Raw genomic sequence first — 15,000 nt, 5'->3', positions numbered from 1 at the left:
TGGGCTACAATTTTTGGTAATTTTGCTCCTTTTGTAGTCTATTCAAACTTCTGCACCGGAAAATATATTGCGACAAAGTTTCAACCGAGCGATAAATAATGGCTGCTTCATCCCCATTTACTCGCTTCATCGCTTTTTATTTAACTTACACTCACAAAAAAATTGAGTTGTGTCGTATTTCCAAACGCAGATCTTTATTACGGAGGGTTGTCAAATGGTATAATTTCCATCTCTCTAAACTTCTGTTGGATCTCTGGTTTCAGTTGCTGGCTGTGAGAATACCAAGTAGAGTCTCCGCCCTTGTTGAAATCTGAAATGCAATGATATTTTGTCTGTTATTTTTACGATTATTGACGCCGCAAGAGGTGTCATCGTTGTCTGTGCGTATACAAAGTTAAGTGGTATGGTGTTACAACATATGAATTTTGTAGACAGACTGACAGACTGATAAATAGATACCGATAGATAGACACATCAAATTAGAAAACATTAAAAAATAATGAACTAGTGACATACTGCTTTTCCAAAGTCTTCTGTAAAGAAACAATTAAGTGGTTTTTAAGAAGACCTTTGTTAGTTTGGGACGTCAGTACCCAGTAAGAGACAGTGAGAAACTTAAATTCATAAAAATAAAAAGTGGCAATCCACCCTCCCATCCCCTGCCATCCTTTACCAAAGAGCCCGAGGACTCTGGGTACAAGATCGGGGGAAAGGAGGATCATTTGGGGCCCGGAGGGGTATTTTTTACCCGTCGTACAGGACTCAGTCCAATGTTACTTGACTCTCAGTATTACCCATCTCAAGAAGGCCGTTTATACGAGAGAAAATAAGCCGCGGCTTACTCTGGCCTCGGCTTACATAAGACGCGAACACCCCGTATAAAATAAGTGTCATACATGGCCATTTCTTGTACCACTTTTTCAAGTTCATTTTCGGTCGATTTCTGTTTCAAAAATGGCCGCCTTGTCTACGATCACGTGATCTCAGGTTGAGCCTTCTCTCGACCAACCTCGTCTCACCTGGCACTAGAGCTCATAGTGTTGAGACGCAAAATGTCATGGGATCGAGGTAACAAAATTGCAAAATGGGAAATGCAGAACACGAAACAAAGATGACAATGATAGGAAGACGAAGAAATCCCGATAACGACGCAATGACATGACTACTTTAAGACTTCAAAATAACATTCAGCGTTGAAAATCATAATATAAGAGTTATAATCTACCATGGAACCGAGGCAAAAAATTACGTCCAGAATGCAAAAAATGGAATGCAGGAATTGAACATGGAACCGAGGCAAAATAATTGCAAAATACAGAAACGGATGACGGAATTAATGGCAATCATAAAATGAAGGAAACCTAATTTCTCAATTAAAGCTTAGGAAATAATCCCGAAAAGGAGAAATGATCGCAAGAATTGCGAATGGCATTTAGAAATTTGTCAGAAAATTTTTGAATAAGAACAACTTGGCCACGTGGTACACTTATCTTGACAGATCACGAATACAACATCCAGACAATATGGAATTGGCTAAATGAAAGCGTCAACTATCAGCAGGGAATCATAGAATTAAAGGAACTTCATTGCAGAAATAGAAAAAGAAAACAGGAAATTGCAGGAATTTAATTGCAAAAAAAGGAAAAAATACAGAAAATTTCTAATGACAGTCACTAAATAGAGACAACATTCTGGCCGTCGCAGCAATGTGATGACAAGAAAACTTAAAACTTGAAAATGTCGATAAATTTAATAAGAAATAAATTAAGAGGAATAGGGAAGAAATATTTAAATCGAGAAATGGCCATGTGTGACTCTTATTCGAGAGTATAATATTTTACCTTTTTTAACTTGCTCGACCCTTTTAGTGCTAATTACAAATAACTTCTAATTGACGTGCACGTAGTTTACCCAAACTCCTTATTTCTATTTTATGCCGGCCTTAAAATTATTTGCCCTCTCAAAGTGCTTCTTTTGTAAACATTTATTAGCATAGTTCTTGTCAACAAAACCATCAAATTAATTGTTGCTCGGGATTATCAAAAGCCGAGAGCGAGTTAATTAAAACCAACACAGACCCAGTTTTAAAGAATGCAGCATTTGAACACCTTTACAAAACCAAACAAACCTTACCATTTCCACCTCTGACTTCAACAGCTTTGCCCGCAAGTTTGGCGAGATTTGCTCTGGTGACACTTGAGCAGTGTAAATAATTGTTCGACGGATCTCCAAAGTGAACATAAAATGAACCTTTAACGCCCGTTGCACTTTTAATGCACTGGCAAACGCCTTTTGCGTCTGCGTTTTGCGGAAACTTTAACATGTGCTTTTTACCATCATACACAATGGTTATTGAGTCAAGTCCATCATATTCCTCGTCTGTTTCGTGCTCTTCTTGCTTGTACTTTGTTTCAGATCTCGTTTTTTCAGCCATGATTTGACCCCTCGTCCGGTTGTTTTCGTCTCACTGAAATGTTTGGCAAAATGTACTCAACAATGTACTCCAGCAATTTGCATCCCAAAAAGATCGAAGCCCTTGGGACTTCACGACCGCTTGCTTTTTAAATCCCGGCTGTCAAAAACCTTACTTTTAAAAGGGAAACCGAAAACTTTAAAGGAAAAGGCGTAAAAATCGCGACAGCAACTTTGGATGAGCCACAACTGGCTTCCGGATTTCCAAGGCTTCAGTCTCACCGAAATACTGAAGTGCTTTTGTCGGATATAATAGTCTCAAGAGTAACGAATACGGCAGAAGCTAGAAGGGAGTCATGTCAAGACAGATTAGCTTTATTGCGATAGGAGTTACGAGATCTAAGACCTAAGAACACCGGGTCTTAGTTTTCGTACTAAAATAACGAAAAAACTGTTTGTAGTTCGAAAACTGAGATTCCTGTCTGAATTGGGCTGAGGAAAACGAAAAATTTAGGAAGCCCGCATGTTTTGGTATCGGGTGAGTATTTGCCCATAGGTGAATGGTTATGGCGAAAACACTGACTCGTACGGCTGGGAAAATAATGCTTTTTCGTCAAACCTACAATTATGACTGACCAGTCTACCGCCGAAAATGCTGAAATTTCTTCCCAGCTTCATGAAAAAAAAAATTATGATCATGTTTACCCCTTTAGCGGGTATTTTAGCCGAACCAGCCGCAAAGCGATTTGCAAGCTAAGTGAGACAGAGAGGGAGGAAGAGAAATAAACTTTCCCTCCCTTTACCCTCGGGTGAAACTGAGACTTGTTAGGCCTGTAGCATTGATATGCTAATAAACCGAGAAAATAAATAAATGAAAATATAGACAGACCTAGAATTTTACAAAGTCTCACGAAAATTATTAATAAAACCTAAATTAAGTTATACATCAAAAAGTAGTTAGTCTTACAGGGGTGAAGTGAAGTGTAGCTGGGCCCAATGAATACATGAGTGCTTCTGATTGTAGTCAATATTCTAACATCAACCAACTGATAAGGAGTTCCATACCTTTATAGCGGCTATATACGCTGTAGAATTTAAACCATACCAAGTGGTTTTGACTCTTGGTAAAACCAATTTGTTTACACCCCTAAGAGTTGTTTTTATTCTCCCTTAACTCAAATAACCGTTTACTATAACATATCAACACCCCTGTTAGAGAGGGCTTTGAAAGTAATGATAAGCATATCCTGAATGCGTCCACTTGCTAACGAATAACATATCGTGTTGGACAAAGTATTAAAATCACTGGAGAAATCATTAACAACGTATCTTAGTGCCCTCTCGTGCATGCAACCTCTCCAATCTATGATTCCAGACGGAACTACAGTAACCTAGGTGTGACATGATGACTGAAGATCTTTATAAAAGCATTTTTGATAAAAAGGAAAGAATATTCCTGAACTGGCTAAGCACATCAAGCATTTTGCCAAGTGAAAACCAGTTCGACGAGTTAATGAGCGAGAGGCATTCAAAGATGACAAAGGATGTCAGAAGATGTTTTGGTTGTTGGCGGGTTCAGGGTGTACTCTCGAGTAAAAGTTAAACGTAAGAGGTTTGCGTAGGGTCCAGTTTCTTTCGTGCTTAGCGATCTCCCGCGTGCAACTATTTAAAGTGCTACTATAACGAAGTTTGCATCTTCCCTATCTAAGCCATTTTGGCACATAAACATGTAGTCTGTACGAGAAGAAGAATGCTGTTTACCATTTTCAAATATCTCTTTTTGTTCTGGAGATATTCAAGTTTTTTTAATATGCAAATTACCAAGTGATGACATCATAAACCCAACCAAATTTTGATCAAGTATGATGAGGGATAGATATCTCAGCCAATTTGTATCAGAAATACTTGGTTCTTTGCAGTAAGATTCTAGTAGATGTGTTCCACAATATGAGCATACCATTTTTGTTACCATGGCAACATACTGGGTTCCAGACCTCCCTGACATTAAAGGCTTTGCAGGCCACCTTTGGCGTTCTGTTTTGATATTTGCAAATGGTGCCTCATCTGCATGATGCTGCCAGCATATAAAGATGTTAGGTCGAGTTTGTGGCCTTGGTAAATGTATTTCTAGCCTGAGATCACCAAAATATTGAAATCAGGTTGGAGGGGACTGGAAAAGAGTGAGTTGCCATGGGAACCAATTTATTTACATTCGCAGGTGTGTTGCCTTCAGAACTATTAGCTCACCAAGTTTCAATGGTCTCTTCCAAACGGTAAACAGCGTCTTTAAAGTTTCATGGTACTCTGTGTGATAAACCTAAAAATTCAAGGGATAAAAATTTGATCACAGTAGCACTTTAACAAACAGATTCCATGAAAGATTGAAGTCATGTGAAGTGATCCTCGCACTCAGTAATGTTTGGACAATTTAAGCAATCATCTCCTCCAAACGGCTTCCACGGGGTTCCAGGTCGACTTGAAGCAGGTCTATTGGTAGGTTCACGAGAATCCCAGGATAAAATGTTTTGGTGAGTGAGGCGTGAAAGGACTTTTCGAAAGTCCAACCTACCAACTGAGCTATGAAGCCACACATATGGGAGCAGTATGAGGGTGTAGGTCAATTTGTTGGCCTCATTTGTCCCCGTGAAAGCCGGGACTCGATGAATGAAAGAAGTGTACATATTTGAAGAGCGGGTTAAAGAATCCAATCTATGACCTGCTCTCAGCATCTGTTGGCTTCATGGCTCAGTTGGTAGAGTTTCTTTCATTCCACGTTGCCGTGCGTCTGTTCAGTAATAGATCACAGATGACATCAAAATGTGGTAAGAACAAAAAAAGTGGCGCCGAGTGTGTCAGTGATGTTCTTACAACATTTGGACGGGAAGGTCTGTGATCTGTTGTTGAACAAACGCACGCACGGCAACGTGGAATCTATTGTTTTCAGTATGATACAGTTTGTTTAAACATGACGTCATCCATGCGTCTCTCCTCTGATAGATCATAGGTGAGAACCAATCGAAATGCGTGCAGCATTGAGTTTATTATAAAACTCGATAGTACATGTGGAACCGAACGCACGTGAGGAAAGTGCCTAGCTGAAAGTTTACAGGTGATACGCGACACGCAAACATTCTCATAGTAGAGTGATTCAATGAAAAATATATCAAAAGTGCCAGAAATGTGTTTTGAAAAGACAACGCTGCGGCTGTGCCTCCCTCCTTCAGTGTGTATAGAAACCACTGCAGAACGATTGTTATGTCCTCTGAAACACAAACGGAAGAGCTTCAAAATGACCTCAACAACGCACTTTTTGAGAGAGCCTTCAAGCATTTGCTAAGAACAGCCGTAAAAAATCGAGGAGTGGCATTGTGGTTCAAACTTTATACCCAGTTTTGTGAAAATCCTGCCAACGCAGTATTTTGTCCTGCCGGAAAGGTGGAATGGCGGAATAATAATCTCCTGGCTGAATGCGTGCAGCATCAGCCCAAAACCCAAAACGTAAAATGGAAAGAAACATGTAAAGAACGACGGATATTCACCACAAATACTAAAAGATGGAATGGCAAATTTCACCAGAAATGCAAAAAGACAAAAGGCTGAAGACACAACTTTTCACGACAATGAAGATTTGCCAGAAAGGGGGTTCGAAAGTTTACGGTCTCACCATTTACAAAAGCAGCACTATCTCATCATTATATACAGCTGTTTCGAGAAAGGTTGGGACAGTAGTCAAATTTTTACCTGAGTGTGAACGCCCGGAGTCGATGATGCCACGACCGGACAGTGAAGACCTACTGAGGCGAGCTATTTGGATGAAAGAGGTTTTAGGATTTAGCGTTGATGATGTGGCAGTACGCGTAGACTTATGTTGAAGCTCTCTCTCGTCATCACGCTACCAAAACACGTCCAAAAACAAAATGGTTCATTAGCAAAAACGATGGCTGTGCACACGCCACGATTTTTGGTAGATTTCTTAAACTTTCTCTGCAAAACATTACATAAAATAAGCAAGGTTAAGGTCTTCAGAATCTTGCTCTCTTTCGTGAATCCTTTGAAACCTGGAAACATTTTGAAAATCTGCAATTGGTTTCAAAATTCCTTGGATCGGTGGAGGGCACTTGAGAGGCCGCTATCAGGACCTTCAATTAAAGGTGTACCCTTAATATTTTTGTAGTAATTATTATAAAAATAATGTAATGGTACACCTTTAATTGAAGGGATTTTCACACGCATTATTGAAGGTGTCCCAAGGGTTTTGGCGACCATTGTGGACTCTGGATTTCAAGGGACTTTATCCTTATCCAAAATCTGGATTGACTTATTTGAGCCAGATATTCTCTGCAAAAATCCTCTTTTAAAACAAAATCACCAAAGGTTCAATCTCTCGAAACAGGCCTGATGATTTCACGCTTGAATAAAATGAATATAACCCACATTAAAAAAAAAGAGAACTTGAGCCTCTTAAAACTATAATAAGGGTTTACTGATATTGACAAGGGTAACTGGCTGACAACTTGGAATTCACTTCTGCATTTATTGTAAATTTCACACAACATGAGCACAAGCACTGTTAAGTGCATGCATTGGTTTCCTTTCACCTTTACTGCAGTCAGAAACCATGTCACTAAACTAACATTATCCCAACCTTTATACTTGGGATGAAATTACAGACTTCAGGGCCCAACACGGCCACCATACACAAATAGCTATAGTTTAGCCATACGTAGGACCAGAATGAGAAATGTACAGCACATAATGATATAACTTTATGCCAAATAATTTTTTTTCAATCTGGTCAAACTATAGAGATGAAATCGTGCTAGTATGACAAATACTAATGAAAAGAACCAGGGAGATAAACTCATGCTAAAATGAGCATCCTATGAGTGCGATACAACACCTTAGAATTTCACTACACACAGTGAAAAAGGCTTCTTGTGGTAAATGATGAAATATATTAAAAACCATATTGTCATTTTAAGAAAAGATCACGCTATAAACTTGTCGTTTACATGTCCCATCACAAGACAATTGTCTCGTAAAATCTTTTCCTGGTGGCGTAAATCTCTCTGTGAAATCTTCATTTTTTGCTCGGGAATCATATTAACATAGTGGGAATTCACAACTCCTGCTCTCCCGGAACGACCCATGCTTCTTATGTATTCTTCTCTTGTTCGTGCTCGCTCTTTTTCTTTCTCAACCTTTTCCAGTTTGAGTTTCTCCTGATCAGCTCGCTTCTTTTCCTCTTCGAGTTGCTGAAGAGTAAAAAAAAAAAAAAACATAGACATTCCTGTTAAAGGCTCAGACACAAATGCCTGCGTTTTTGACATATTGGGAAGCTTCTGTGATAATGAGAAAAAATTGAGAAAATTTAGTAGGAGATCTTAGCTGATCTCCATGAGCACACCTTCACTGGTACCGTGACAAGCTTATCTCTATTTTGTGTGTACGTATGTTGCTTCTTTGACTGCTATGCACACACACTAAGGAGGCCCTCCCAGAGGCTTTGGGGAACGAGGGAACATGTATAATTTGAACTGGGGAACAGAGGAACAAAGACAAAATATCTTAGGTAACTTGGGAAAATAAACCATTTTAGTGATAAAAAAGCTAAGAACAAGTTTGGAAGTAATTTTGGGAACAAGGCAACAGAAGCCAATTTTAAAGGGAACAAGAACTCTCCCCCCACCCCTTTTCCCTGGGAGGGCCTCACTAAGGGACTCTTGTGAATAAAATCCAAAACAAAATTTCCAAAGATAAGGGCAGGGGCCTGCTTTAAGAATTAAGAATGTTTCTCAGCTTTATATTCCCTGCCCCCCTCCCTCACCCCCCCCAAAAAAAAACAAAATTTTGCACACAAAAATAGAACTATGACTTACCCTACCCCACAGGTTAACTGCTAAACCCCTATTTCCCTCCCCACCACTTATTTGCATACCCCCGGAAATTGAGGTGGGAATGAAGACCAGCAAGTGACTTCCATAATCATTCCTACAGCTACAGGCACTCGGTTATTTTGGTTCAATCGCGGAGAAAAAGTACCGATTTTTCTGGCAAAAACGCCCTGGTTACTTGATTGATTGATTAAAATGTAGGATTTATGCAAACAAACTATTAGTGCTGCTGTTTTCATGTCAATAAAAGTGACACAAAACAGCAAAATAGTTTCCAGTGCTTTGAACTGCTTCCTGCGATCACAATACAGACTCTGTTTGTGGTACTTGCCTGTGTGTTTCTTGTTCACCGGGGAAACTTGATGTAATATTCCTTCCCCACACGCGCTGCCACACGCAGCTGACTGCCTAAATTACTTAAGCACTTAATTTGTGACATTCGAAGCGTTTCTGGCACTAGTACTCGGGTTAAAGTCTCAACGTAGTTTCTGGGCTTCGTTTTATCAATGGAAAGTCTCAAATACAGCCAAGATCCTTGCTTACAAACACCGAGTCTCAAATATACAGACGAGCAATTTCTAAAAAATTCCGCAAAAAATTCTGACCTGTATTATCGCGATCCGTGCCAGTGCGGCTTGCTTTCGTTCGATGATTCTTTGCCGCCTTAAAGCTTCCATGTGGTAAGCTGTTGCCATTTTGTATCCCCGATCAATAAATGCAACCTTATCCTTCGACTTTTGAAAGCTATTTCTTAAACCAAAAATGGCTGCCAAAAGGATCGATTTGTTGCCATCATCGGTATCTATGGAACGATAGCCTTTTAGCGCAAGGCACTGTGGGTTGTGAGGGTTTTCCCTTCACAACTTGGCCTCGGTCACGCAATTGTTTGCTTGTAAGGCGTGACATTCATCCCCACTTTCTTCAAACAATGCCTGACCCTTTTTGTCCGTTTATACCATTGGCCATTTAACTTTTTTTGGAACAACACTGGATACAGGAGGGCATTGGCCCAAACCCAGTATAACTAAGCTTACCCTAGTTTTCATATGTATTTATTATAGAGTGTTTTCACTCACATGATCATAATCATAAATAACACACAAACAGCGGTGATAGACATCAGATATAAACGCATCCTTTTTTAAAATTATCTTTTACTTGACGTTTCGTATGCTTCTGCATAAATTGTCAGAAGTGACGGTAAATACAAAATTGGAGTTTAAATATACAAGATTACTAACTAATTAACTATTAATTCCTACAGCTACTTGCACTACATATATTTAGTATAGAGTGTTTTCACTCACATGGTCATGAGTAACCTTAGTTTTTCCACCGAAACAAAAGAAGACTTTTCATGATAGTAGAGCTCAATTTCCGGGGGATTAGTTGGGGACAACAACATGGCCGCCGTTCCTTTGTTTTGGGACATCAACATGGCCGCTGTGACCTCACGTGAAAAGACTCTTTTTACTAAAACAGTGGATAGCGTTGAAGGAGCGCTCTGATTGGCTACTCATCTTAGAATCCTTTCAGTGCCATTCCCCTCCGAGTAAAATGAGTTAAAATCATCTTTTTGTGTTGCATTTTTTTTACTGTTTTAGTATATACTAACGCCGCTCGGTATACGGTAAATATCCACCACTAGCCACTTCCATTTCGGTGAATAGTTGTTAAATATATATGCTTTTGTCTTATTGTGCGAAATGCATTCGAAAGGCCGTTATCATAAGATATCTATTTCGCTACAAATCTTTCGGTACGCGATTGAAGCCAAATAATCTCACCTTTCCAAATTTCATCCTTGCTATAGCAGCGGTCTTTTTATCGATAATCCCTTGTTTCCGCAAAGCCTCGTTGTGATAAGCTTCTGCCATTTCTTTCCCAACAAGGGTTTATGATCATCGATTTTGTAGCGAATTATTTTGAATGCTTTTTTTTTTTTTACTTTTCGTAGTTCAATGTAAACAAGTCAACGTCAACCTGCGAAAATCTTCGAATTAAGTGTCTCTGTTTACGTCATGAATTAGTGTAGCTAGGGACACTCGAAAGGAGAGGTGGGATCTAGCCGGTAACACAATGCACTTCTCGATTCTATCACGAACAAAATGAGATTGTAGTGTTTTCTATAATTCGTTAAATGTAAAAAAAAAAGGTCTGTCAAATGATAGTTTATATTTCCTATTAAAATTTTATGCAACATTAACTTCGACGACAGCTGTGTTGCTACTGCACGCGCAAGTGGACGCTGAGAGCAGACAAAAGCGTTCTCCTTAGCAACCAAAATGCTGATTTGTTGCAAAATGTCAAGAAAATGTTATTATCATACCAGAAATTAAATATGGGGAAAAGAAAACAACTTAAAAGTTGTTGCAGACTAAATATGGCAAAAGACAGAGACCTTAGAATAACATCGATTGTTTTTAATCGTGTGTAGGTGTGCTTATCACTCTTCTGACAGACCTTAGTTTCGTTCGGGTCCGTTTCTCGAAAGTCCCGAAACTTTCCCCTATTCATGTGTAACAATTCCCTCTATATCTTAACAACGGAGAGATTTAAGTCAGCAAACTTCACTATCGTTTTGCTTTTTGTTATCTTGAAAACATGTTAAAAGACCAGCATAAGAAAACAAGCGAAAGGCAGTTTCGTAAATGACTTTTCGGGCCCGAAAAGTTATCGGGACGTTGGAAAATAGGTCACTGGCCACATCTATGGGTACTACAAAAAAGAAATTTTATTAGCCTGAGGAAATTTTTAATGTTTGCAGGTAACTACCCGTTATGAGTTTTCCATGGGTTTGTGATTTTCCATTTCATTGCAATAAAAACTGTCTTTGTTGACTTTTAAGTCGAGCATCTTTTGCGGCTACCAGAATGCACAACGTCTTTTTGCGACTTAAATTCATTGAAATGGAGGTGATTTGGAGGCCAATTGCAGTACGTATAACGCTGCATGCACCAGCCGTCCACATGCTACTGTTGTCACTTGGTTTGGTCAGCTGAGTGAATTATGTAGAATCGAACTCGATTTCTTACCTGCTGGATGATCAATCGTTGAAGAGCTTCGCGTTTCTTATCCAAAACTCGCTGCCTTCTCTTTGCCTCGTTATGATAGGCGATGTGCATACAGGTAGGCATTTTAAACTCGACTTCTCGTCTTAAACATATAAACGTCTTCAGCGCAAATGAGACGAAAAAAAAAGCTTTGTGTTTTCAGGTTTTTCACTGCCTCATTTAATTCCCCCGAGAGTTACCAAGAGCAAGCCAATCAATACCTAACGGCGCCTAATAAAACAGCTTTAAAGTCTGTCTTTGGGGCTTAAATGTAATCACTTGATTACAAATTCTTATTTGATTCTATAGAGTGCGATAAAGCTCTTAGCAGGATGCACAAACAAGTCTTTGTGTCTAACAAATAGCACTTACACATTCCAATCACGAAGTCGAGAATTTTATGTCTGCGACAATTATTTATGTTGAGTTTCCTTCCGATGACTCGAATTTTCTTGAAAAACGCGGTGCGACTAGAAGAAACAGAAGGAGATTCGTGCAATGAGTTGAAAAAGTTTTTTTTTGCTCCTCTTGAATCACAAAGAAAAGCGTATTAAATCGATCACAAGATTTCTTTAACTTGGCTTTCGCTTTGCTCTTATCGACAGATTATGTCTGTTAACAATAGAAAAGAAAATTTCAATTAATATTAAGACAACGTTCGATGTGGGGATGACCTCCCAAGCGGTCAACATAATATGCAAGGGACAATAAAAGACAATCAAAGTATTTTCAAGATGTGGACGTCACGTGTGTAGCCGACATTTAGCAATCCATTGACCATAAAAGGATTACCACCAGAGCTTTTCAGTTCAATTTACTCTTGTTGTGAAAACACACACAGTTATTTTAGCTTTAACATGTCTGGAACGGCGTTTCACCAGGAGGCCCAACGACAACAGAGAGTTTTAGAGAGAAAACACCAGTTCTTGGAGAATCTCAAACTCCAAACGACAATGGCGGTAAGATACATTTGGTTTTACATGGTGTTTTGTTTTGTGTGTTGTTTTAGAAAAGAGATAGGCGTTTTCAAATATAGTCTCAAAGGTCACTAAGAGCTTAGTTTTCACGTCACCAATTTTTGGGGAAAGAAGAGTTATTTAAACACTGTCAAAACGTGGAAATTTGTTTGCTCGAAGTAATTAAGGCAATTCAAAGGTCAATAACAATTACTGATTAAGAAAGAACAATTAATTATGTTTTCATACAACTGCTCACAGTGTGTCACCATGGAAACCAAATACAAACTGAATTGCTAATAAAGTCTCTGAATCTTGACGCTTCAAACAATGCACACTGCTGGTGATGGATATTTGGGACGCCGCTGGAGTACGATGGCCTGCAAAAGAGGCTTTCCAGATTCGGTTACTGGGGGAAACCTTTCAGTGTCGATTTTCTATCGAATCGCGTAAAATGGTATTGGAAATAGCCAGTGGTCAACCGAAAATATTTCTAAAGGAGATATTCAAGAAATTTAGGATCGCATTTGCGGCAGAAATTTGAGATTTCCCAAAAATCAAAGAAACCTGTGTCATTTAAGCTCAGATTCTTGCCCGTAATCTACAGATATCACGCAACTTTTAATTCCCAAAAGAGTGACTAGTAAATATAGGAAAAATTTCCAAGCTTTTATATGTCGGTTCACGTAGACACGATGCTAAATGATCTCTCTGAAGACATCCTTCTGCAGCGGTCATGCCATTTACCACGTGCGGAAACCTCCATAAACGAAAAACCTTAAATGATCTTAAATAACAATGACTACAACTCCATAAACACCAACAAAGTTATGGGCTCCAACACAAACCTCTTTTATCTTTTAAGGTACAAGAAAAGAAGCTGAAGGAAGAACGAGAAAACGAGAAAACAGGAACTCGAGGAGGGACTGGCAGTATTTGCGGAGCCGCGTGTTCAAAGACACGCACAGCGACGCGGGTGGGACGGGTACATGAAGCATTCTGGGTTCCAGATGTCTGTCAAACCACTACTGGTAGCACATATTACCGTCAACTTATCCCACCTAGACCAGAGGCTCTACATCAGTGGCGGGATTTAAAAAATCGCATCAGACACGACTACAACTTGGTGCCACTTCCATATAAGGGAGAGGACATTGTTAAAAGATGACCAACGCCCATGTGGCTGAAATAAAACTCAGCATAGAAGAATTTAAATCTAAAAATCACCGATTACTACATGTTTTCCGAGATTTAAATCGCTGTTACACTGTGAAATGTTTCGTGCAACTTGTCTCGCAATGTTTTGGCGACATTGTTGCGGGACAAGTTGCACGAAACATTTCACAGTGTAACATACTTTGCAACGGCCAAAATCGTTGCGAGACAAGTTGCACGAAAAGTAGAACTTAATTCTACTTTCGGCAACGGCTCTTGCAACTTGCCTCGCAACGATTTTGGCCGTTGGACGGTATGCTACACTGTGAAATGTTTCGTGCAACTTGTCCCGCCGCAATGTCGCCCAAACATTGCAAAACAAGTGGCACGAAACACTTCACAGTGTAAGAGCGCCTTTAGGTGAAGTTGCAACAGTATGTGTGTACTCAGCTACTCAAATTTTCGTGTATATGACATAAAGCACTCATTAAAATGTGATCATGGAATAACACAATTTCCTTGCTTCGGTTGGTTAAGCACCCATCCAACATAATTCACTAGTGTATACCAGCCAAGTGAATAGTGTTTTCCGAGCATTTTGATTGGCTTGTTCGGAGGTGAAGGCCAAGCACCGCTTCGTTTACCAAGGAGCAAACTCTATCGATAAACTCCGCTGATTATTCAACTTGTGCGGTATTCGCCTCAATGTCGGTGAAAGTGATGGATACGTACCTCCACTTCGGTGACTAATAATAATAATGATGAAATGGTATATGAAATGAATCATATATGAACTGCGGATATGAAATCAAGTGAAGCTATGATCTTCGCAGTTATGAGCGCAATTTTTGCAATTGCGTAGATAAGCCTGAAAAATTCAGGACTTCAACGGGGTTTGAACACGTGACCTCGCGAATAATAATAATAATAATAATAATAATAATAATAATAATAATAATAATATAATGTGTGATGAATGGACTTTTCTAATTCTTACCGATATTCATGAATTTGTTTTATTCTTTCTTTCTGATTATTTATTCTGTCTCATGCTGTTTTGTGGATGAATTTTCTGATGACAAATAATAATAATAATAATAATAATAATAATAATAATAATAATAATAATAAGAAGAAGAATAATATGTCAGCGGTGCTGACATATCTCATGTGGTCCCTCTTGTACACTACAAGAGAACAGAAACACGAGTGTTAAAAAAAGGCATTTATTACTCAACTTGGGTGGTCCTTGTTGAACAACTTTTTCTGTTTACAGTCATTTCGCCAACCACCAAAATCGTTTCGCTCCCGCGTTAGGTCAATCTTCCATCTAGTTCTTATACCGTCCTAAGATGACAACTAAGATCACTGCTCAGCCCTACTCAGTAACATTTCAACCCAACGAAGCCATACGATTAACTTTCACGAAAAATGAACACGTGGGTGCAATGACTTAAGACGTTAGCGAAACGACCAAAAAATCCACAGTTGTCAGTTGTAAAGCCCGATCAGCAAGGTTTGATCAGAATA

At 39.1% G+C, this 15,000-nt stretch overlaps 3 protein-coding genes across 5 annotated transcripts in view; all 3 read right to left on the bottom strand.

The window, feature by feature from the left end:
• LOC137998884 (uncharacterized) overlaps nucleotides 1-2,688 on the bottom strand; it is a 3,679-nt gene extending 991 nt beyond the window's left edge. Inside the window, exons 1-2 of the mRNA XM_068844727.1 lie at nucleotides 2,134-2,688; nucleotides 1-310 (exon numbers count right to left, since the gene is read on the bottom strand). The exon at nucleotides 1-310 is cut by the window's left edge and continues 991 nt beyond it. Coding sequence (XP_068700828.1) covers nucleotides 198-310; nucleotides 2,134-2,434 — 414 coding nt within the window. The 5' untranslated portion in view covers nucleotides 2,435-2,688 and the 3' untranslated portion in view covers nucleotides 1-197. The remainder of the gene's footprint in view (nucleotides 311-2,133) is intronic.
• A 4,242-nt stretch (nucleotides 2,689-6,930) lies between these two features.
• LOC137999642 (capping protein inhibiting regulator of actin dynamics-like) lies at nucleotides 6,931-11,566 on the bottom strand. 3 transcript variants are annotated; one of them, XM_068845481.1, is made up of 2 exons: nucleotides 11,342-11,566; nucleotides 6,931-7,667 (listed from the first exon to the last, which is right to left on the bottom strand). In XM_068845481.1, exons 1-2 carry the CDS (start codon nucleotides 11,441-11,443, stop codon nucleotides 7,401-7,403), a joined length of 369 nt encoding a protein of 122 aa, XP_068701582.1. In that variant the 5' UTR covers nucleotides 11,444-11,566; the 3' UTR covers nucleotides 6,931-7,400. The 3 variants fall into 3 exon arrangements, with proteins under 3 accessions (XP_068701582.1, XP_068701584.1, XP_068701583.1); XM_068845483.1 differs by lacking the exon at nucleotides 11,342-11,566 and adding an exon at nucleotides 10,094-10,288; XM_068845482.1 differs by lacking the exon at nucleotides 11,342-11,566 and adding an exon at nucleotides 8,912-9,123.
• A 3,117-nt stretch (nucleotides 11,567-14,683) lies between these two features.
• Nucleotides 14,684-15,000, bottom strand: part of LOC137999641 (H/ACA ribonucleoprotein complex subunit 1-like) — a 16,499-nt gene continuing 16,182 nt past the window's right edge. Inside the window, exon 7 of the mRNA XM_068845480.1 lies at nucleotides 14,684-15,000. This exon is cut by the window's right edge and continues 397 nt beyond it. The gene's annotated coding sequence lies outside the window, so the exon portion shown is untranslated.

This window comes from Montipora foliosa, chromosome 4 (assembly GCF_036669935.1).
Source record: "Montipora foliosa isolate CH-2021 chromosome 4, ASM3666993v2, whole genome shotgun sequence".
Taxonomy (NCBI): domain Eukaryota; kingdom Metazoa; phylum Cnidaria; class Anthozoa; order Scleractinia; family Acroporidae; genus Montipora; species Montipora foliosa.
This window is presented reverse-complemented; position numbering and strand designations above follow the sequence as displayed.

Bases quoted from the DNA above. Each gene is read 5' to 3' on its own strand.
- LOC137999642 (XM_068845481.1), bottom strand. From the start codon at position 11,443: ATGCCTACCTGTATGCACATCGCCTATCATAACGAGGCAAAGAGAAGG. The intron at 7,668-11,341 runs GTAAGAAATCGA...TTTACTCTTCAG, and splicing joins AACGATTGATCATCCAGCAG to CAACTCGAAGAGGAAAAGAA.